The sequence below is a fragment of the Ptychodera flava genome, chromosome 10 (genome assembly GCF_041260155.1).
Source record: "Ptychodera flava strain L36383 chromosome 10, AS_Pfla_20210202, whole genome shotgun sequence".
NCBI classification, from domain to species: Eukaryota; Metazoa; Hemichordata; class Enteropneusta; family Ptychoderidae; genus Ptychodera; species Ptychodera flava.
Window position 1 is genome coordinate 9,534,666 of NC_091937.1, and position 24,309 is coordinate 9,558,974.

The 24,309-nt window shown below is 37.9% G+C and overlaps 1 protein-coding gene across 1 annotated transcript; it reads right to left on the reverse strand.

Annotated features, from left to right (window-relative positions):
• Positions 1 to 2,034: 2,034 nt before the first annotated feature.
• On the reverse strand, positions 2,035 to 21,915 carry LOC139141932 (soluble guanylate cyclase 88E-like). Its single transcript, XM_070711697.1, has 10 exons — positions 21,030 to 21,915; positions 11,924 to 12,021; positions 8,630 to 8,852; positions 8,292 to 8,400; positions 6,816 to 6,945; positions 6,278 to 6,424; positions 4,861 to 5,007; positions 4,616 to 4,769; positions 3,795 to 3,994; positions 2,035 to 3,513 (listed from the first exon to the last, which is right to left on the reverse strand). The coding sequence occupies exons 1-10, from the start codon at positions 21,046 to 21,048 to the stop codon at positions 2,788 to 2,790; spliced, it is 1,953 nt and encodes a 650-aa protein (XP_070567798.1). The 5' UTR covers positions 21,049 to 21,915; the 3' UTR covers positions 2,035 to 2,787.
• Positions 21,916 to 24,309: the final 2,394 nt, after the last annotated feature.

Below are 24,309 nucleotides of genomic sequence, written 5' to 3' on the forward strand. Positions count from 1 at the left end.
GTTCCGTGTAATCTGCAAAAAGGTTTTACTTCGAAGTTGAAAGACTTAAAACTTTTATGACTCAGTCTCAGACATTCTAAAATTGGACACGAGATGAAACACGAGTTTGAGGATTTCCTCATCAGTGCATATGTAAGCAAATTAATTGGTCACCGTGTCTAGGCTGACAATAGAACCATCACTACTTTCCATTTTATGTGACAAGATCCGACTCGCAACAGAGCCTATCCTTGCTCGTCAAGATAATGCCATTCAATGCTATGTAGACTTCTGTGGTTTACAATGAGCTATACGAGATTTTGCGTTCCGTTACCCGGATCCTCAATCGATTAACACCTACACTACATCCATTTTTTTTATGGCGCCTTTGCCTTTGCCTCGTCGTAAGGAATACATTGACGTTATAATGACCAACCTACCTCTCTTGTGTTGATCTGGACTCCTCAAACCCCCGCGTTGATTATATGCAAGGTACACGGACAGCTCTTGTCCTGATTTTGGGCTAATAGGGAACAAGCACCATTAACGGCAGGGGGCGGAAGACAAAATGGATGTTCAAGGGAGTCTTGAAGATTCCAGAGTACCATACAGTGGGGTGTCTAACTTTTCACTCAATGCAAATATCATACCAGGACAGAAGACAAATCTTTCATAACCAGTTTTCTGAGGCTATTCAATGAAACAGCTGTGTTTCATTGAATGATGATCATCTACACTTTGTGCTTGTGAACACTGTAACGCTGAATGTAAAAGTGTCGAAATGAGAAATTCCAAAATCAAATTCCTTGTACACAATTGCCCTCACAATCACTATATTCTCGCGAAGTACATTCACAACAGTTTTCAAAGACACCAAAATGCAAAGATATCGCCATTTTTGTATCGAAAGTTCATAGTTCACACCTTAGACAACATGTATAGTGAAATGACACTTTTGGGTGAAATTCTCAAATCAATTTATTGATCAAATATACACCTCTAATAAACAATATCCCCGTATAAAACATTTATATCATTTGTCAAACATGTATAAATGATGTATAAATGCACAGATATATGTAGTTTTGTTGGGGACAACACTGATCATAGTTTTCACCAAAGACTGCCACACAATGAAAATGACCGTGCTTTGTTTGGTGAAATTCAGTGACCAAATTTCTTGTACACGAATGAGCTTAAAATCATCGTTCACTTCACGCAGATTTATGGTTAAAGTAAGATTTCTATAGATAGACAGAGATATATATATATATAGATAGATAGATAGATAGATAGATAGATAGATAGAAGATAGATAGATAGATAGATAGATAGATAGATAGATAGATAGATACTCAAATTTCATGTGTATAGCTTTGTAAGCTCCTGTTGTGTGTCTGTGTAGTGCATACATACATACATACATGCATACATACATACGTTTATCTAGATATCTTTACACACTCATGTCTATCTATCTCTGTCGTGTGATATATATATATATATATATTATATATATATATATATATATATATATATATATATATATATATATATATATATATATATATATGATGAAATTTCTTTTAAGGCCCGCCTGCCATGAATGATGCTCGTTCCCTTAGCATAGACCGGCAAAGCTAGCATGTGTACCGTAGCTGCAGTACTGTAGCTCTAAGTTTTGCCTGCCGTCCGACCCAAATACTCAAAACCTCGAGCTACAGTACTGCAGCTAGTATAACCAGTGCCTGCACGGATTGGTGAAAAAGTCTTGAAATTCGAGGCTGTCCAGCGAACCTTATCGGCCACAGAAGCTTTGAGATACTATTGATAATCGATCACGGAAGATTGCAGTGAGATGTGATTGTATGAACATTTGGTGTAAATTTCGTACTGCATAAATTGTAGTAGCAAGGCTTATACGTTACTGCATATATACAATATACCTACAGTATGCTGTGCAAAAACCTTATACATTTAATATTTTACAATGAAAATGGCTCAATATTTTCGACAAGCATAACCAAATAATACTCTTTAAGGGTCAGTAGCTGTAACTTGTGATGAGTTTTCCTTTAAATTCGTTTCCATGTCACTTGCAAGTACGTGATTTACCGAACAAAGCATGTCAAAACCAATTATCTAGCATGTAATTGCAACATAGTGTGCATACGTGTAAATTTACATTTGAATTCGACCAGAATTCACCCATAAACAAAAAACAATGCAGTCTGCACATGTACAGGCTGCGTTGACAAGCTGAATTCTTTGTATCTCAACATGCTTTGGGCAGAATGAAAACTAGATTGATAGACGCATAGACAAAACACGAAAAGACAAAAACGACCTTTTATTACAACACATTCAAAATAATGATGGTGATATTCTACAACGCACAACATGAAGAATACGACATTGATATCTAGTTCCATACTACAAACTGTACTAGGGAGGATGTAGACGTGTGGAGAATCGATGAATTTGCTGGTCACGTTGCTCGTCATTTTTGACGAGCATGCTACTGAATCTCCACAATTTTTACTTGAACACATCGCATATTTTATGTACGCAGTCACGGAGACGATATCAGGGTATCTTTGCTAGCAAAAAACGTTCACATTCCTTGACAATCAGACGAAAGTTGGTACGATGCGCGAAACGGTATGTAGTCTGATGCAATAATTGCTGCAAAGCGACATAAGAGAAAGATTAATTTTTGCAAACGGATATATGAACTGAATTGTGATATCAGCCTCGACTAATCGACTGCCAAGGTCACTGAAAGATAGAGGATAACTTTGTTATGCTTTAGATCAGTCCGCAGGTGACACTCTGAGAAGTTGACGACCTAGTGCCCTCATGTGATTCTGTAACTACGCGTCCTGTATCTGTGGTGTTGTCCTGATCGCCCTCCACATCATTGACGCTTTTACTACGGCTGTGACCATCCTCCTCCGGTGAGTGTAAATCGATTCCGTCTGTTGTGCTTGTGACGACAGTGTTTCCGTCCTTGTCTGTATGTAGCTCTACAAACTCATCAGAAGCTACACCTTTGTGTCTATCAGACACAACAGAGCGATCTTCGTCAAACTGTCCCTGTTCGGGGCACGCTGCTTTCGATATCGTTGGAGTCAGATAGTAATCTAAATCGCAGAACGTGCGACCAACATTTTGCTGAACTGAATTCTCTATGCCGTCACCTGCAGTTTCGCCCTCCGAAGTGTATCCGTTTTGAGTCGGTAACTTCTGCTGTCCACGTCCATTTACCGTTGCCATGTCATCGCCATGACGTTCAGAATTGAGGAAATGTGTTGTATATCGCACGGCGGACATTGGAAAATCTTTCTGATACACTTCTAAATCTTCCCTGGAAAGACGGCGAACTGGTTCTCCATCACTGTTTGGTGAAAGGAGCGTCCCTCCTTTAATTTCTGGACAAACTTCTGTCATTTTAGCCACAGATCGGGCATTTTGGTGTGGTTTTGGTCGTTCGAATTTCTTTTGAAGCCAGTAAGTTTTCATCTCGCCTTTACTCTGCAAATGAAATTAAATAAAAACTTTATTCACTCATATTTAACATTGTACATTCGATAGACACCGACATATTGTAAGTTGTCTTTTTTTAAGTTGGTAGTTTGAAAGCTACGCGACACTAAAATACATGTAATTGCACACGTAACAAATGATGGATGTCGATACAAGAGCCTAAAATGATCGAAATAACAATCCATGTCAGATTGCGGCATTTTGGTATTAAGATTTCTATTACCAAAATAAAGAGGACAAAAACTGGAGGAAGGAAAGTAATATCGTACTTTAACTTCTCGCATTCCTCTTTCTATTATGAGGTAGGGGGCGTCCTTCAGATAATCTTTCGTCGTTTGACTGATATGTATTTTCATAGCCTCCCCACTGGATTCCATGCGTGATGCTGTGTTCACAGTATCCCCGAACAGGCAGTACCGCGGCATTTTGATTCCAACGACGCCCGCTACGACCATTCCAGAGTGAATACCTGTTCATAACATGTGAAACAACCGAAATATTGAATAATAATATTGTGATGAAAGCCCTAGGGGTGCAACTGAATCTCTGTTCAAAACGGCGGCATATTTAAATTTCGGTCGAGGCAGTACGGGATGCAAGTTCATTCTACTAAAACTGATATAGTCTTGCTGCAATATAATGACTTTTCATAGACAATTGATCACTTTGACAAGTGTATTCACGTGCAGAAAAAGCGTACGTACACGAAATACATACATACATACATACATACATACATACATACATACATACATACATACATGCATACATACATACATACATACATACATACATACATACATACATACATACATACATACATACATACGTACGTACATACATACATACATACATACATACATACATACATACATACATACATACATACATACATACATACATACATACATACCAACCTACATACCTACCTACCTACCAACCTACATACATACATACATACATACATACATACATACATACATACATACATACATACATACATACATACATACATACATACATACATACATACATATCAAAGGTCATAGTGTGAATGAATATACATTACGTCATGCACATTGAGACTTACCAATTCTTATTTTCATGGATTGTCCCGAGGGATCCTTCAGTCCCAGCATGCAATCGACCATATCAATGGCCATGTCGGCTATGTGTAGGGCGTGGTACTTCGATTTGGTTGGAGCACCGGATACTACCATATATGCATCACCAATGGTCTCAACCTACGAACAGGACAAAACAACAAAATTTGGACCGCAAGGATTTGTGTGCAAATCTTCACAATAAGATGAGTACAGATAAGTGTACACTTACCTTGTACACTTTATTTTTCTCGATGAGCTCGTCGAATTTGCTGTAGATTGTGTTCAACATCGACACGACCGCCATGGGCGTGATGGCCGAACAAATCTGCGTGAATCCTACCACGTCGCTGAATAGGATGCTGACGTCTTGGAAAACCTGAGAAATTGACAAATCGTGTCACGCTTCACTCCTAAATGTACAATAATTCAAGATTTCTCATCTTATTCCTAACACACATCATCACGAACATATTCCGGTTGGTGTAGTTCTTGTCAAAAGTTGTGACCATATCAATAGACACATTGGGATTTGAATTCTTCTTCCATAGAATTTTAAATTTTGCAGAAAATCTGGTAAGTTTGGCGTGCAATATTTGAGTGCATGCAATCAAGACAATGCCAGTCTCAGAAGAAACTCTTTGATGGAGTAACGATTATAACTCGTCTTGGAAAATTGTAAAAGTTATTTATTTTGCAGGATTACTTTTCCCATTGATCAAGTGACGTATAAAATAGCGAAGTTCATAAAAGCATGACAAATATCTAGCCTTCGACGTCTGTTGTCTCGAGCTAATACAGGCCAAAATACAAATATGTTTTTTCCTTTATGGGCATAGTTTTGCAGGTTACATTCCCCTTTGGACTCTAATACTTTCTGTTTGGAGAAGTGTATTTATTACTGTAAGGGATGACAGGTAGCCCTTCATTAATGACTCTCAGTTCAGTCTTTTCAGATATAGTTCTACTACCAGTAACATTTAACTTTTTCCATTGATTTTATCCGCTTAATTTAAACAGTTAATAACTGTTCCTTGTCCTACTCAATTAAAACGGAGTATGACTTGCATTCTTCTTGTCAATAGGGCATGTTTAGGCAAAATAAAAAAAAATACGTGTGTTTCTGGTAATCGACCAACGTTAGAAAAAAACCGCCTATACTAGACATTTTTCGTACTTTTAAAATATTTTGGAGTTCTCTAAATTTTACCGAATTTATGTATCTCAAACTACAAAGAGAAAAATAAAAAAATACACCGACCTACCTACCCTAATTTTTGGAGATATGAAACATATTTTCCATGGCCTTAAATGTAATGTCTATTTTCTATTCTTGACAACTAAATTTTAGAAGTTGGTGGAATTCATTTTTCAATCAACAATACATCTTCTCGTCCACACTGCTTGGTTAGGTCGGCAAGGCATAGTTTCAAGGGACCCTGTCCGAGGAAACACTCTTGGATACCGAAGTTGTAGACAATATCACTGCATATTGTAAAAACTGCAATTTGTTTGCCGGACTAATTACTTTGTATTTAAACATATTTTGTTGAGAAGAATTTACACCTAAACATTTTTCTAGAACGAACACGATGAAGGTGTTTTAAAAGTTACAACTGTTGTCTCCGTCCAGTGACCTTTGACCTCACCTCACATGTATTCATCGCAGGTTCTCCTCTACGCAGTCGGTCAGCTACCTGTTTCGGTATCATCTGGTACAAGAGAGAGTCTGTCTTCTTCATCTCATCGTCAAGTTGTTGCATACTCTCCTCCAACTTTGCACTTTTCATTTGTTCCTGTGGTTTTGAACATGGTATCCTCAGTTGTTACTTTTGAAGTTGGTTAATCCATGATTGCTATCGTCTGCAACTCGAAGCTATTCGATGTTTTTCATTTGTTAAACTGTTTTTTTAAGTTTTAACTCTTCATATAAGCTTATCCTTTTTTACGAAATCATCGTGGATGCTTCGGTTATTTATGGAATGTCTGGCTTACTTTGCGAAAATGAGTGTCCAGCGAAATGTGCTTTGACTTTCTTGTTGATAATTTTTCAAAGTAGATAGTATTAATTTTACACCGAGTCTATTTCTTTCTGATCAAAATCGTATTTGGTTTGTTCAGGGTCACAGAGTAACCAGAGTAAATAATTGACGAAATCGATACAACTGTAATGAATTCACAGCTTACTTGATCGAGTGCCAACTTAAGCTGTGCCGATTGTTGAGAGCCGACCAAGGCCAGGGCTCGGCTGGAGTCGTGTAAACTCAAATCGTTGATGAAGATCCCGGTCCTAAACATGGCCTCTAGATTTGGCATGCTTGGAGAAATATACAGGAAAACGTCAATTTTGAGGACAAAATGACAAAACTGTAGACGACTCGGGAATGAAATAAGAATTGTTGAGAGCATGAAAAACGCCTCGAAATTGAAATAATTAAACTTTGGCTCAAACTTTCGTTATGGGAACTTTCAAACATTCTTATTCGAAATTCAGTAGTAAAAATCTGGAGTCACTGCAATTTTGGTTTCAGAAGATTGAAACAAATTTTGGTACATTATCAAATTACGGATATTAGAAATTCAAATTGGCCCTCACCCTGTGTTAACTCTCTGTGTGAACTCTGTGAGAGAATTAAATTTACAAAGACAAGACAGTGAACATTTTATTTACCGTAAGAGCTTGAAAATGAGCCAATACAAGTGGTAGTTCAGAAGTATTGTTAAAATTTGCTACTCCGAATATCGTTTCCTGGGGCGCATTCTGTAATACAAATTGTGGTGCCACATCAACCTGGCATTATCTGCTAAATTTACATGGAATTCTAGTCATTTGCTATTCAATACAGCATTCTCTTAGCATAACACTTGTCTGTGTATCGGGGGAAATGTCTTTTTGGCGTATTACAATAACTTGTCATTCATTAAAAGTAAAAAACACAATGAAATATGTATTTCGGCTGAAGATCGATAGTACGCTTTACAAGTGGCCATTCAGCTCTACTTGTCAGAATCTTAGCTAGAAAGATAAAGCTTGTATTTGTTGGCGAACAAATTATATGCAGAAGAGCGACCCCCCCCCCCCGCCGCCGCCGCCCGCCCCTCCATCGGATTAACACACCTTTTGGTATCCGAAACTGCATTCAGATCATAAACATATCATGACAAATGTCACCGTAATGCAGTAGTGCAAATGCAATGCAATGCTGACGAATAAGCTTACGGCTCCCTTTCAGCCAGTAAGGCAATCACAGAGTCTTTAAAATCATTCAGCGTCTCTGTCATTTCGAGAGATCATTGTTTGCCAATCTAGCTTACTGTAGCTCAAAACATTTTCTGCGTGTAAATTTAGCTGTAAACTTTGTTGTATTTTCCGTTTTGTTCTGTTTGTGAAAACAGGTTTCTTGTCTTCTCTCGAAACCATTAGAAGCGGCTAGTTGTTGATGGTATATGGGGAAAAGTCCATGACATTATTGAAGTGTGAAGTTTAGAATTCTAGCCAGACAAGTGCAGAATTCATTTGTCCACAATAACTTTCAAATTACGTATTGTACACAAAGCGTTGTGCTTGCAACAAAATCATTATCAATAGTTATATTGACCCTGTAGTGCGGTCACCGTCTAAGTATGCGCTCACTTATTAAATTGGTTTGCACGCATACTTACAGCGGTGCACAAAGGTAAACCATACAGTTCCATGTCTCTATGTATTTCATCTGTCCACGCAGAAAAAGACGACGCGGCCTGAGATCGCCCTCATCTTCATCATGAGTATCTGACGTCAGAAAAGTGTGATACCATAATATAAAAATGATTTTTAAGCAATTTCCCACAGTGGTTGATACTTCTCTGTCAAGAATGCATGATTTGTCGAAATAAAAATGATATCAAAGCGTCCTCTATAATAAACAAGTTGTAATTAATTTTTCGATTACAGTAATATTTTTCAAATCATGTTTTTTGGCAAAAATGAACGACATGCATTCAAAAACAAACAGTCCTACCGGCGATCATGTTGTCTATTACATGTGATCTTGTATCATTGCTAATGTGGTCAGGCTGCTTTTCTTTGCTCCTGGTGATTGTAGGATCTTCGGTTTTAGGGATGTTGTCCTGGAGTTCATCACCGCCGCTAGATGGCGCTGTTTGCAGTCGAGCATAAACAGCCTTGGCGCTGACTCTATCGATGGACGCCAGTTCAAATATGTTGTTGGTATGAACAATGATCTGTAAGAGACAACTACAATGACTATTTGATAGAGTATAGAAAATAATAAGCACTCTTGTTTTGAAATTGCATATTTGAGTAATTTTCAGGTATTTCATTCTACGTTTATCAAACCGTTATCCAAGTAAAATGCAATTAGTCCAATCTCATGGCTACTCGGTTTTGCGCTGACGAGAAAACACTGAATCATGTATGTTCATGAAAATACAAAATACCGTCCCATCTACGACATCCTTTTGTTTGCACTGTGAGATGGTTTCAAAACGACGCCATATATTTCTGCATCGTTCATTGCACGTTTTCTTTTCTCTCATCACAGAATCCAGTGAAGTTGCACAATTATATTTACTCCCGTAATAATACCTACTTTCCGCTCTAAATGTTTCCCTCATTCAGTAGAGATCGTAAAAACTGCGTGTACGATATACTGGTGCTGTATTTGCGACGGAAAGACCCGCCAAAAGTTGTAGTGGGTGATCTTTGCATTTTTGATTGGACATATCTTGATGATTGATGCGTTGGAAAGCATAATCGTTAATATTTTTGACGAACGGTTTGGTCTATACCAGTTTACACATAGAAAGTACGCTTTTTGATATGCTCTCTGTAATATCACCGTAGTCTTGCATCAATACCAACATATTAGAGCAATATTGTTCGTAGAAAGAAGGCGTAAAGGAGACGGTCGGGGAGGAGAGGGGAGAGACAGACAGACAGAGACAGAGATAGATAGACAGACAGACACAGAAGAGAAAGGGGGTAGGGGAGAAAAGGGCAAAAGGCGAAAGTGACACGAGATAGGTGAAAGGGGCCTTCTATCGCTTCATATTGAGGGAAGAAACGGTATTAACTCCTATGGATTGAACTCATCCAATGTCGTCTGTCGTCTTACACTTTGCGTTCGGCATCAATGCGTGAGAGACATGCTTGTCTTATGTTGTTTGCTTTGAAAATAGAATGTGAACTTTCTGGGTCAGCAGCTTCACGAAGTCAATTCATTTGGGTGATTTACGATCTTCTAAGTCGTCAAATAACTATAAAATATGTGTCACTTCGACCAGAGTCGGGGTAATTTTAATGTATTCACTGTAATCGAAATCGATCGCTGTTTACATAACAACCGCTTTGTTTACATTCACTCAACCGAGAAACGTAAAAGGAGGTTAGATGTAGAAGTAGTTGTTATCTATTTATAACTGAGATCCTTGTAAGTGTGATGGCCAAGACGAAGGCAAATCTAATAAGAAAAGGAGATGAATACTCCATTACACAGAGAAAAGAGTTATCATGGTACGTTCATATAAAAAGACAGTACAACCCGCAGGACAGAGCTTCCTGCCGTGCCAGATTGACAAATGTGGTGAATTGTGAAACAAGGTCTATGAGTTGGACGGGTACAATCGTTGATTTATCTAATGCACGACGGGACTGTCCACGATACATGTAGTATGTCCAGTGCTCCCGGCACACTACGAACCTGACTGATAACGAATTAACGCGAAGCTTACCGATTGCACTTCCTATCCTAATTGTAGCATTATGACTTTGGTTAACTGTCGATGCAGTTTGATGAATGTGGGCATGAAATCGACCCTTTTTATTGGATCGACGAACTTCACAAGATACATGCCCCGTTCACGCATAAACCAATTTTAATATCGGATACAGATAAATGACAGTTGTCTGGTAACAAGGATGTTCGAAACAATTATATTACATAAGTTTGAAAATGCGAAGCGCTGAGATTAGCAGTGAAATTTCCCGGCGTTCGATATATGTGCGGAACAACTGATCAGTCACCGTCATTCGAGCCACTTTCCGAAACGATGGCATAAAATATCAACCTGGTGAATAGTTTACGGAAGAAGTATTCACATTTTAAAAATATTTTCCTGCTTTTTCCTGTTTTTTTCTGCTGGTTGTGTGAACTCATTTTGTTGTGGAGACAGTAAATTTTTCACCGCCTTGTATTTGGAAAAGTTGAAAATTTAATTTTTGCCAATAAAGTTAATGTAACTCTATTTTACAAACTTTGAATGGGTGACCCATGATTATGCTTGACCATGAAAGAGAAAGCTTCGAGGTTTTTCGGGAGCAAAGTGGGAGCAAAAGCTTAAATTTTCTGGTTTTGCGATTAATTTTTATTTTTACCAGAAACAATCAAAGTGGTACGTCACGACAACCAATGAAGTGAGAAAATTCTTGACTCGTTCTGGCGAGGACCATGCATGGAAATTCAAAACGAAACTAGTATACTCAAGTCTACGACCCTGACAAAGTAGATATACGGTGGCAGTGAATTCAGATTCCGAATGTGTGAGTGGTCAGGAGACAATCGTCCTTGGCTACATGACAAATACGAAAAAAATGTATGTCCAGGTACAAATCGTACGCAATACATTGGTTTCTTGTTGAGTAAGTATGGCTTCATAATTGCGACAAACATGGATCGTATCATCTTATCACATATAGTATTAAAGCTTTGTCAATGCCAGTGAATTTTGCGATGTCATCCCCCAGATTATTACTGATAATTTTATCCGATTATCCATCATTGTATCCCCAGATGTTTTCTACATCTTTAAATTCACTGTCATTGCCAAAACTATAAAATAATAGTGATAATGTACCTCCTCCCGGCCCACAATGGATTCAGGCAAACTTTTCACTCCATAATGTACTCTACTTAGCCGTGTACGTGCTGTGGGTCGAGAGGGGGTACATTTTTGCTTAAATAATTGGTCGCTTACCAATATACAAGAGTAACCAAAGGGCTGATATGTATAGGTATTCTTTTGCGAGCTAAATCGTTGGGTAACTGGTATGGTGTAGTTTGGTGGTAGGTTGGGTTGATGGGTAACTGGTATCATGGTGAAGTTTGGTGGTTGGTTGGGTTTTGACAGAGTGAAATTTGGTTGCAGAGCGAACTTGCGAATTCGCAGTTCTAATAGACCAGAAGGCTTTGCGCATCAGAAAGGGTGCAACATTTTCGTGTCTGTGTTTTCGTGCAGTCGTATCCAGTCAGCGGCGCGTTTCATTTTCTACGCAGGGAAAGCGGGGCTAAACTTACGTCATCCCACGTGAAGGTGACAATCGGCCTTGTCAGGGAGAAAACCTGCGTCATCTTCTTGCCGATGATGTTGGGCAGGACGGCGAAGATCTTTGGACCTATGCACAGAACCAAAAAAGGGTCCACAGTGAGGATAAATTTCAATGCTGCGATTATGTTGTCACGGAGATAGTTTATCTTACACAAAGTTAATGCATCTATAGTTAAATAGTTTCACACAAAGTTAATACACCTAGCTGCTATCGATACCAATAAAATTATCAATTAAAACAAGAAGATCTCAATTACGTACGTCGATATGAGTACAAACCATGTTTGCGACAAATGCACAAGGACGCCAATTACGTTTTACGGGGATGTAGAAGAAGCGTTGATGCAATATATGTTCGAATGATATTAACATGATGAAAATAGCTAATAAGCTAATAAAAGGGCCAGTAATGCTAACTTTTTGGTGATTTTTTCCTTATTTTTTATTTTGTATGTCAATGGCAACTTCTTATTCTACTCCCCAAAGAATGTTGAAACACCCACTATTTAGCTTGTCAACTTATCGTCTATGTGTAAAATGCATGGTTATTGTTTACATTTGAATTCTAGTCCGGACCAGAAGTCACTTTTCAACAATAACAAAGCAGTTTACACGTGTACAGTCTGAGTTGACAAGCTGGATACTGTGTATATCAAATTTCTATTGGGAGAAGAACAAGGAAATATGCTTCACATTCAAAACAAAAATGGTGGAAAAAAAATTAATCAAAAGTTAGCATTACTGGCTCTTTGAGGAACATGATAATTTCGTGTGATGAGTTTGCATCGTGTCAAAGTGACGTTTAAATATTAATTGGGACATGTAAATTTAAGTTCAAGACCTGTATTAATGTTTTTGATTGGATGTATAATTTTATCTTTAATTCATATCTATCGTGTGATCAAAGCTACGCCTGAAAGGTAACATTTATAATCCCATTCTAAAATAATACGAGAGAGATATACAATGAGGGGAATACAGCGGATAATAGAGAAAAATACAACAGACAGGGCAGGAGGACAGAGCGACCAAAGAGCAGTCCAAGATATTTAAACGATGAGAGAATCGTATCTTGGGTGACGGCACCTGTCAAGCTTGTCTATCGAGAAATAAAGTCCATGTAGTACCTATACGAACTCTAAGTGTCTCGTGTAGTTAATACTTTGAAGATTTCCGATGTATCTCGGCAAGCCCAGGCGAGTCAAGAGGAAAACCAACAAGGTTAGGCCAAAAAATAAATAAAATGTGTGGTTCCGATAACATGCTTTTTTTAAAAAATAGGGTAGGAAGTTCGTCATTTTTTTCACCACAAAAAATCAGTAAAGCCTGCAAGTAAATTGCAAGCGTTCGCGCAACTTAATTTTTCCCATATGGAAATGATATTAGAAAACACACTGAGCTTGTTACCGCGTGCAGAATAGCTCGCCATGTCGCTGATGAGAATAGGCTGGCGCAGGCTAGACTTTCTTTGAAGTTTAACGATGACGTCATATCGCTCCAACTCTCGTGAGGTTTTACTTTTTTCCAAGGAATTTTCTAAAAATTATCGCGGAAAGTACATTTTCTGTTACTTCGGTGTTGACGGACCCATAAAAAGTTTAGGGTCGGGCTGTTTAAAATAGGGTAGGTCGGAACCTACATTGGCCTTATAATAACAATGTCACAATGCTAGACGATTGGTTTTAAAAGCAGATTGTAGTAAACGTATACATTATTGGCGCCATAATTAATCAAATTACTCAAATCTCGCCAAATTGTGAGTCGTTTCGCGTGGCAGACATGTCACTATCGCTGGTTGGGCCATGGAATCAATCTCATAGGAATTACAGATATTAGGTCTGATCAAATACCATTAGATCGATGTGAAATTTTCTCTGTTATCAAATTGACACGTGTGTAGTCTATGTGTCAATTGGATGAACCTGGCGACCTGACGAGTTCCGTTTTTAAAAGGGACAGACAATGTGCACGTTTTCCCCATTGACCCCTACGAAGCTGTTACCATGACAACTTTGGCAACCCATACCCTGCGAGAGCGACAACGCAAAATTGAGCATGTGTCCTTGTCCATAGCAGACAGCAGCTGCAAGTTACGACAATTTAACAACTTTTTTTTCAGAAGACCAACTTTACAAGTGGTCTGTGATGATCACTCTGCACAGTTTCTTATCAGTTCGAATCTTATACATGTTATACCAAGTAGACTTTAATTTATGACAATAATAACATCGTACCTTGAACAAATAAAGTTTATTTTCTTTGAATTTGCCGACAACATTTCAGACGGACATTTTAATTAACATTTTAGCGTTACGAAAGTTATGTACTTTTTCACGGAGTAAGACTTACATAAATTACAAATTTTCTGAAAAAAACATGAATATATTGTTAAGCCTTCATTGAACTTAGATACGCTAATCTCTGCAATACGTCACTTTTTTCAAAATTGAGAAAATAAGCGAGAGGAAATGATCGATACTAGGTCAGTTATATCGCTTTCATGTTGCTTTCGATTTGAAAGAAAATTTAAGCAAAGAGGTTAATAAAAGTAACCCATCCGTTTTATTTCGGCTTTTGATTTGTCGAAAACTCGTTATTTACGACTGCCCCCTGCGTAGAAGTCGAGGACCTACATAATGCATGAACGTGATCAAGACGGCATGGACCGGAATTTCAGATTTAAAGTGTTCTTGGCGGCCTGGGGTCGTTATTTAGGGAAGTAGTCGACAACGTTGAAATTAAAAGACATAAATCTAAGACTGTTGATGTCAATGAGTAGCGCTAGTGTTCCGACCAAGGTTTGGCTAGCTCTACAGAGCAAAATCTCTTAGGGAGCGTTCAGTTATTATGGCCGGGGGTGGGCCGGCAAAATCCAGGGGGGGGGGGGGTCACCTCAATTTGAAAACTGCAAAGGGGGTCATGTATTTTTCAAACAGCTCGGGGGGGGGGGGGTCACTTAATTTTCATAAGTATCCGTCCCGTCAAAAAGCAGTTCCAGTGTTCAGAAATATTCTGGGAGATAAAAATGATTCCTTGCATGATTTCATTCTCTGAAGTTATTCACCTGTAAATCTGAACAAAAGTGTAATTATCTGTCACATGAACATCTTGACTTGACAACTCTGAGGCTTGTCTTATTGTAAATCAAGCTCACTGCACTGAGGGCAATGAACAATTCCTATTACTTACATATTAGAAATAGCAAGTTTTGTCAGGGAATTATTTAACAGTTACCTGTACTGAGACTACTAGTACCATGAAAAGTTAAATAATACTTTTAGGTGAAATTCCAATATCATAATTGTTGTCAACATCTGAACTTTTAAATACCCTATTTGAATCAAGTACATTTGTATCAATTATCGAACACCTATAAAAGCACAAATTAATTTAGTTTAGCATTGTAAAAAAATTATTCTTAGTTTTCTCATAGACTCCAATGCATAGTGAATCAACATTTCGGTGAAATTCCAAAATCTAATTTCTTGCACACTATCAACCTTTAACCATCCTAGGCTAACTAAAAAAATGAATTATCAAATGTCTATAAATACACAGATTTTGGAAAAAAATTATTCATATTTTCCTCATAGACTCCTATGTACAGTGAATCTACATTTTGGTATAATTCCAAAATCCAATTTCTGGCGAACACATCCATTTGTTACCACCCTAATCTAATCAAGTACATTGATATCAATAATCGAGAGTACATAAATACATGGGTTTACCTATTTTTGTATTGGAAAAAAGTTATTCATACTTTCCTCATAGACTCCCATGTATAGTGGATGAACATTTTCAGTGAAATTCCATAATCAGATTTTTTGTACACATAATGCACCTTTAACCATCATATTCTAATCAAGTACAATTATGTTGATTATTAAACGTCTGTATATGCACAAGTATATTAAGTTTTTCATTGGAAAAAAAATTATTCACAATTTTATCATTGACTCCCATGTGTAGTGGATGAACATTTTTGTGAAATTCTAAGGTCAAACTTTTTGTCCACATGCCAGTTGTAACAACCCTATTTCATTTAAGTACATTTATGTAAATTATCAAATATCTATAAATGCATAGATATAGTTTTGCATTGAGAAAGTATTACATAGATTCCTCATACATGTATGAGAAAATATATGTATACCATGTATAGTGAATCAACATTATCAACAGCTGATTTTTAATTAAATCCAAATATCAAAATATGTACACACACGCTTGCGCAAAAATATTGCGATCCACCAGTAATTTCTGTCCAACCCCTTTGATGGGTAATTTCAAAATTATAGCAAGTCAGAATGGGAAATCTGAGCATTAACACCTTTTGAGTTTGTAAGGAAGGTTATTTGAAAAAATCTAAGCTCTTTTTGGGGGGGATTCTATCGCTCCATACCCCTGAGGTGTTTGTGTGTGCAGCTAATTTACTCAAGCAATGGGGGGTCATGAAATTTTTGTCATCTTGAAAAGGGGGGGGTCATCAATTTTTTGGTACAATGGGTAGGGGGGTTCACTTATTTTGACTGATGCGCAGGAAGAATTTGCCGGCCCACCCCCGGCCATAATAACTGAACGCTCCCTTATCAAGTTCATGATGCTAGGCGTTGACTGATCTAGATGAAACCACTTTGCATTGCTCTCTCTCTCTCTCTCTCCTCTCTCTCTCTCTCCTCTCTCTCTCTCCTCTCATCTCTCTCTCTCTCTCTCTCCTCTCTATCTCTCTCTCTCTCTCTCTCTCTCTCTCTCTCTCCTCTCTCTCTCTGCCTCTCTGTCTCTGTGTCTCTGTCTCTCTTCCTCTCTCTGCTCTGTCTGTCTCTCTGTCTCTGTCTCTCTGTCTCTCTGTCTCTGTCTCTCTGTCTGTCTGTCTCTGTCTCACTGTCTCTCTCTCTGCCTTGCCCTCTTGTCTCTGTGTCTGTCTGTCTGTCTGTCTGTCGTCTGTCTGTCTGTCTGTCTGTCTGTCTGTCTCTCCCCTCTCTCTCTCTCTCTCTCTCTCTCTCTCTCTCTCTCTCTCTCTCTCTCTCTCTCTCTCTCTCTCTCTCTCTCTCTCTCTCCATAGTATCGTCTTAACACCCTTGAAGATAGGGTCCTCACCAGATCAGATATTTGAACTGAGGAAGTAACAGAGACAACTAAAAAACTCGATGAGCTTACTAAACGAGATGATGTAATAAGGGAGAATTTGTTGTTTTGGGTTTTTTTTTTCCGGGAGGGGGTCGATGGAACTTAAGCGATAAATGAAATGCAAAAAGTGATATCTCTCCAAATTATATTTCTAAAATTTGACTTCCCCCATCGAATTCATTAATTGTAAAATGTGACATCCCTGAAAAGAAAACATCAGAGTTGATCATTAACCCTTTGCACCCTATGGCCCTGGGGTAAATTGAGCCCTTCAAATATGTTTGCAAGAAAAAAGGGTGGCCCTCCCCAATTTTCAGCACAAAAACAGCGACCCTCCCCCAGATGTCACAGTCCGTATCAATAATATCTTAATTGACATATAATTTCTCATTTTACCTTTGAACTTTCAAGGAATCCTTTTTGAGCCTTACAAAGAATCACTTGGGTGAAACTACAATATCATATTTGTATTCCACATCTGATCGACCAAAGATAATATTCTCATCACATACATTTATATCAATTGTCAAACATTTATAAAAGCACAGATTTAGCAAGATTTGTATTGTAAAAAAAAATATTCATAGTTTCCTCAAAGACCACAATGTATAGTGAATCAACATTTTGCTGAAATTCCAAAATCAAATTTCTTACACACCATGCACCTGCAACCACCCAAGTCTAATCAAGTACATTAATATGAATAATCGAGAGTCTATCAATACACAGATTTAGCTAGTTTTGTATTTAAAAATTATTCATAGTTTCCTCATAGACTACAATGTATAGTGAATCAACATTTCGGTGAAGTTCCAAAATCATTTTTTTGCCATAACTCCATATAAACCTTCGTAAAATTTGACCCCCCCCCCAATAATTGATTGCAAAATTTGACCCCTCCTCCTAAAACCAGTTTCGTTAAAGTCAACCCCCCCGATTTCCGCCGACCCTCACCCCCCCGAAAAAAAAACGATCGAATGCTCCCTAACAGGTGATGGCTAGAATGTTCATATCAATTCAGTAATTTCATCGAAACGGTCATTGTGTGTTTCATTAGTTGTTTTGTTTACTGTTACCCGATTAATTTGTAATAAAATATGTTTACTTTACATACTATAAACTAAACCAATATGAAAACTTATCATGATTGATTACGATGTAAGATCAACGATATAATGTATTCGTTATTGTATGAGGATTTTGTGACGTCATTTTTCGTTAAGATAGAACACGCCTCGGGGACGATATTCGGACTCTCAAAATTCTACAATATCCGTTTGATCTGTACAGCTTGTTTTGAAGCTCATAGCCTGAATTAAAAGAAAGTTTTTATCAGCTTAGTTGTCTGAAAATCGGAAATGATTTCGAAAGGGAATAGTTTAATGTTTCCTTGCGGAGATTTTCAGCAAAAGTTAAGAACTTAAATTTCGAGGTGCATACTACCTTAAAGGTATACTGTCACCTGTTCCAATTTTGCCACAGTTACCATGGAAAGAGAAAATCTTACCAATCACAGATTTTAAGCTGGTGGCCGCTTTTTAAAAACAGCGCCCTCACATAGACATTTTCAATACCAAGGAACACCCCTTTGACCATATATGGGCATATTTAGATTACAGGTGACTGTATACCTTTAATAAGTAGTTGATTTGTTCGAAAGTCTATTAGCCAGTTTGATTGATATAACCAATTCGCTTTTAGCTCACATTTGGTTTCCCAATGTGAGTTTATCGTATAGGCTGAAGTCGATGGCGTCTGTATGTATGTGTGTATGTATGTATGTATGTATGTATGTATGTATGTATGTATGTATGTATGTATGTACGTACAGTATGTCCGTCAACATCAAAAACACACAAACCGCTGCATGTTTCAGCTTGGTATTTGGTGTGTGGATGCATCCTGGGCTATAGATGGGATTTTGTTCAAATGAAGTCTGCATTGCCAAAATTATGCAAATGAGCTTACAAAATGTGAAAATGGTTAAGAATTAATAACTCAAGAACCGCTTTTTTGATTGCTTTGAAAATTTGTGTGCAAGTACCTTAGGTGAACCTTATACAGTTTTATGAATATTGTGAAGATATCCTTAATTTTGTATTTTTGCTGAATTTTTTTGTGATTTTCTCATTTTCAGTAAAAATTCTTCTTCTCTGAAACCGCCGGCCCAATCGCTCTCAAATTTGGGTTGTCTCTTTGCAAGGGTGTTACTCTTCTAATTTGTTGAAATTATGACAAAATTGGGAAAATTACTATTTTTGTGCAATTTTGTCATTTTTGGTCAAAAAATCTTAGACAGTGTTTCCTTTTTAAAACCCCTGGACAGACAGCTTTCATATTTGGTACACAGACATACAGAGATGACAATAGTTAGATATGTGGAAATTGTCCTGAAATATAAAAAATTGTATTTTAAGACAATATTGTCATTTTTGGTCAAGAAAACTTTATCTCAACATTACTTGTTTGATAGCTTTGTAATTTGGTATAAAGTCCCTTGTTTGATAGCTTTGTAATTTGGTATAAAGTCCCGAAAGATGTTATTAGATAAATTTTCTGCTCAAAGTGTTGGGAAACCCAAAATTTGTATATTTTAGGTACTTTTCTCAGTTTGTGACCTTAAATGACCTATACCAACCCAGGATATGTTGTGAGACAATTTTGAAGGCTGTGAACATAATTTTGTCATATTTGATACCAATTTGTAGGAAAATTTGATCCAGAAAACAAAGCTGAGGGATTTTTTTCATTTTGGACCAATTTTTGCAACTTTTCTATAAGACATACAAGAACTGATGAGAAATTTGGATCCAGGATAATTCCAGATGTTGTAATCACCACCCACAGTGGAAGGCATTTCACTATCTGTAACTAACTTAAGTGCTGTTTACATTAGAATGATAACACTCATGGCATGAATTAAAAATCTTCAAGGTTGTAAATGTACTTCCTGTCATTTGGTTGAAGTAATACCAAGGGGTGGAACATTTGATATGCAGGAGGGGGTAGGGTTTAGAAGATCAATGATGTAGCATTACTTTTTACCAGATCCCTTGTGCATTTTTTGCCCACTCCCACCTTTTCTTTTTATCAAGCCTTCTCTGTTTTTTGTTGTTGACATTTGCTTATGTATTTAGGATCTGCTTCTCCCATTGCTATAGAAGTTGATATGCATGTTCCTAAAGATGACCTCCAGTACCTAGTTGGAGACCTTATTTGCTTTTGTCATTCTTGATTTTCGTGGTTTAAATATTTCTCGAATGGACCTATTCAAACCGAATGTGAGCACATAGTGTCCTTGACGTATTTTTTTCATTATTATGATTTACACCGTGACTTTCGATATGTATGTATATATGTATGTATGTATGTATGTAGTAATCGAAACAATGGTAATATATATTTATATATATATATATATATATATATATATATATATATATATATATATATATATATATATATAATAACACCAGTAATAATATATGTTACTTAAGTTTCATGCATCCTGTATTCATCAGACAGAAGAAGAGTATGTATGTATGTATGTATGTATGTATGTATGTATGTATGTATGTATGTATGTATGTATGTATGTATGTATGTATGTATGTATGTATGTATGTATGTATGTATGTATGTATGTATGTATGTATGTATGTATGTATGTATGTATGCATGCATGTATGTATGTATATACACACACTCGCACACAGAACGGAGTAATGCTTAAAATGCTAAAAATGCGCGTTACACATACTTTAAATCTACTTTTACAGTTTTACTGTTTCTACGCTCTTGCATCGAGGAACACGGTAGTCATTTAGGGAAAACACTTTCACTGCTTTCAACTCAGTCACACACGGTTCCTATCCAACCATCGAACACTCACTTCAGTCCACTTCATGAACAATATATCTTATATCAAATTTGGGAAGTTCTCACCTCCGTGTTGGATGATCATATCTGGATCAAAGACGAGACTGAAGGGAAATAGGTCAAAAATTCGTTACTCCGGACGCTCAAGTTCTCCCGAATCGTAACCCTTGACCCTAGATCGCACTTGAACGCCGTGTTGTCGAAGTGGAGTCGAAAGACCGCGTAAAATGTGTTGTTGGACTTCATACCCCTGGAAACGATCTCAACATTTATGTTCACGCTGTAGAAAACCCTGCCGACTTCCTTCAGCTGACCGATGATGTATGGTATGAAGCCCTGCCGCTTGCTTCGATAGAGCAGAGTTAGACCGTGACGAGTTTCCTCGCTGGCGAAGAAACTCGGCGGCCTTATAGCAGGGTAGCTGAAACGCATATATTCGTGCAGGTTGTCCAGACCGTTGAGGAAGTCTCGCATATGCCTACCGAGCACGCGTAGAATTTGGCCGTAGCCATATCTGCCGGTAAAACCTACAAAATACACGCCGAATTTTTCAAGCAACTCTCTCTTGTCGACGTCGACGACTTCGCTGGCTGCGGTGGTAATCTGAGGAATGTATTTCTCGTCGTAAACCTTGTGAGTGGAGAAACACAGCGTGTTAATTCCAGCTTTTTGCTGGATCAGTAACCAATACTCCTCGCCAAACCGTTCCCGGAGATACTCACACACTCCTTCGATGAGTAAGCCGTACATTATTTCTAGTATCTGAACATCGTATTACCAGGGGTTACGCGTTGTCAAGAGCTTGCGACAGCGTGTTCGTACAGCGATGCGGCTAACCATGTCTGAGAGTGTTGAGCCTCAAAACACATGCAAATCTAAGTGTTTCGAGCACCATGCGGGTGATGGTAGATAGTCGGCAGTGCATCACACAGGATCTCTCCGACACAGAGCTGAGCAGGCGTCCTTCGATCCTGACTTGAGGCTGCCAACATCCAATCGATATCGACCAAACAGACATATGCAATCATTGGGCTGTAAATTATCTCAAGTCGATGCAACCAGCCGTAACCACCAGTGAATAGACCAATTACTGTCGAGAGGTAGACAAAATGAACATAAGGTGAAATTGCGTTTTTTGTAAGCTTATTTAATGAGTGAGCAAAGTTTGCCAAGAACGAAGTTATTTTTTTAATGTTTTATTCTCTCTCTCTCTCTCTCTCTCTCTCTCTCTCTCTCTCTCTCTCTCTCTCTCTCTCTCTCTCTCTCAATTTATTTACTATATTTTTCATGGCGCACAAACATAAGTGAGCGACAATAGTAACTTTATTAGAATCAACGATTCTCAAACGTTTTAGGGGTTTACCAGACACTTTAAAAATTGCTTGCAGACGATGGCTGTCTTCGAGGGTGCTGAACGAAGGTGGATTAAATATGTGTGAAGAAAAACAGCAGATCTTTTTTGAGTGTGCGTGTTTTAAAAAGCAAATATTTCGTTAAAGTGAGATGAATACTAAAATTCTTGAAAGGAAATCTATAATTTTTCTCACCTGAAACTCGATTATTGGACTCCAGTAGCATCCATATCGGCTACCGAAACGTCACAGTCACCTGAAAAGTGTTCTATAACAGCCTACTTGTAAATTCTGCAGAAATTTACAACTTGTACATCGTGAGTCGAGTCACTGAAACTCATTATTATGTAAAGTAAGTGATTTATTATGCGCTGTTTACATCTTGCTTTTGGCAGAGATACGATATCATCTCGCATACAGTTCGGCTGATATAATCGTCTCGATAGATGACTATATGGAGAGTGATTTGAGTAGACTGAAAGATCCGTCGTTCGAGGGCGCTCTCTACGCCCCCCCCCTCCTCCGGCCCCCCCTCGAGGGACTGATGTTCCAGTCTATGATTTGAGGTGATATTCCTAGAGAGACAAGAGTGGCAACTTTGAAGTTATGTTTTAAAAAACAGACGAACGACAAACAGAGCTAATAAAACACAAACATCGCCGCTGCAATGTCCTGAGGGAGAAAGCTATATTCCACTCGCCTCGTTGGTTTTGTTCAAAGAATGCCGGGCATAAGATCAACTGCCAAGAGTTCATCGTAAAAAGCGCCCCTTTCAAAGTCTAATTGTTTCCTTTGCTCTACCGTGAAGATTTATACATTAATAGTTTGTGTCTTGTCGTCTAATCGTTTCTCTCTTGTCTCCAAACACTGAAACTATCAATTGCCGATTTGAAACGGTTGTAAATTATCAACAATAGCTCTCTTTGAATCGCTTACAGGGACTTAGCTCACCGCCTACGGTTCTAATAATCATTAGTCACTCATCCGGGGTCTAAAGGGGACACTCTATTTTAGGTCTCACTGTTAAGTATTCGGTTGATGATGAAAGGGTTAACGAAGCCCAGGAGAGTTTTGATCTTGGCACTTGGTACTGTAACTGTTCTTGTATAGTGACCAGATTTGCACTGAAGATGACGTCATTAAATAAAGCGCTTCTTTGACACACAGAGACGATTGCACGCAGGTACAAGATATGCGGCAGCTATTAATCTGGTAGATTTGTAAATTTATGTAACGTATAGCTTTTTTTTAAAAAGAAGAATTGATTGTTCCTTAATCATAATGACACGGGCCTGGAACACATACGGCATTGACATTAAGATGCATTCTTCTATCTCTCTGTAATCTTCGTTTATTTTTGACAAAACGGTTAGTCATTATTTCTGATTCACGAGACGGCACTAGCTCTCATTTCTATGCGATATTGTACGCTACAATTATCAAGCGTACTGCCATGCACCGACGACGCGACGTCAAAGTCATTAAAAGCACAGGTTTCAACTATGACCTATATCAAAACAACTTGATTTAAAAACTGAAAGACTGAACATGTAATTCTCGGTGTCATATAGACTACACGCGAGAACCAGATGAGAATAAAGTCTTTAAAGCGTACGAGCCAAGTGAAATGGCAAATTTTAGTCTTTGTAGTTTGTTCTTAGAGCAATTCAAAACCAATCCAGAGCCAAATCAAAAGAGGGTGTAGTTAAAGATGTCATGTGGAGTGGAGACCTTTGTGTTTTGTTTATTTAACAGATACTGACCCCATCAACCATCACAATAAAAAAAACCCCGTAAATCAAGTAATGTGTAATTCAAGGGTCTGTGATTAGATGGTCTATGTACAGACATGTTTACCCTATAAAACAATGTCTGTCATATTTGATTGTCCGCTTTCACCACAAAGAGTTCGTTCGTTCGTTCTTTCGTTCGTTCTTTCGTTCGTTTGTAACTCACAGTAACCACGGAAACATAAACGAACAAAATACCAAGAT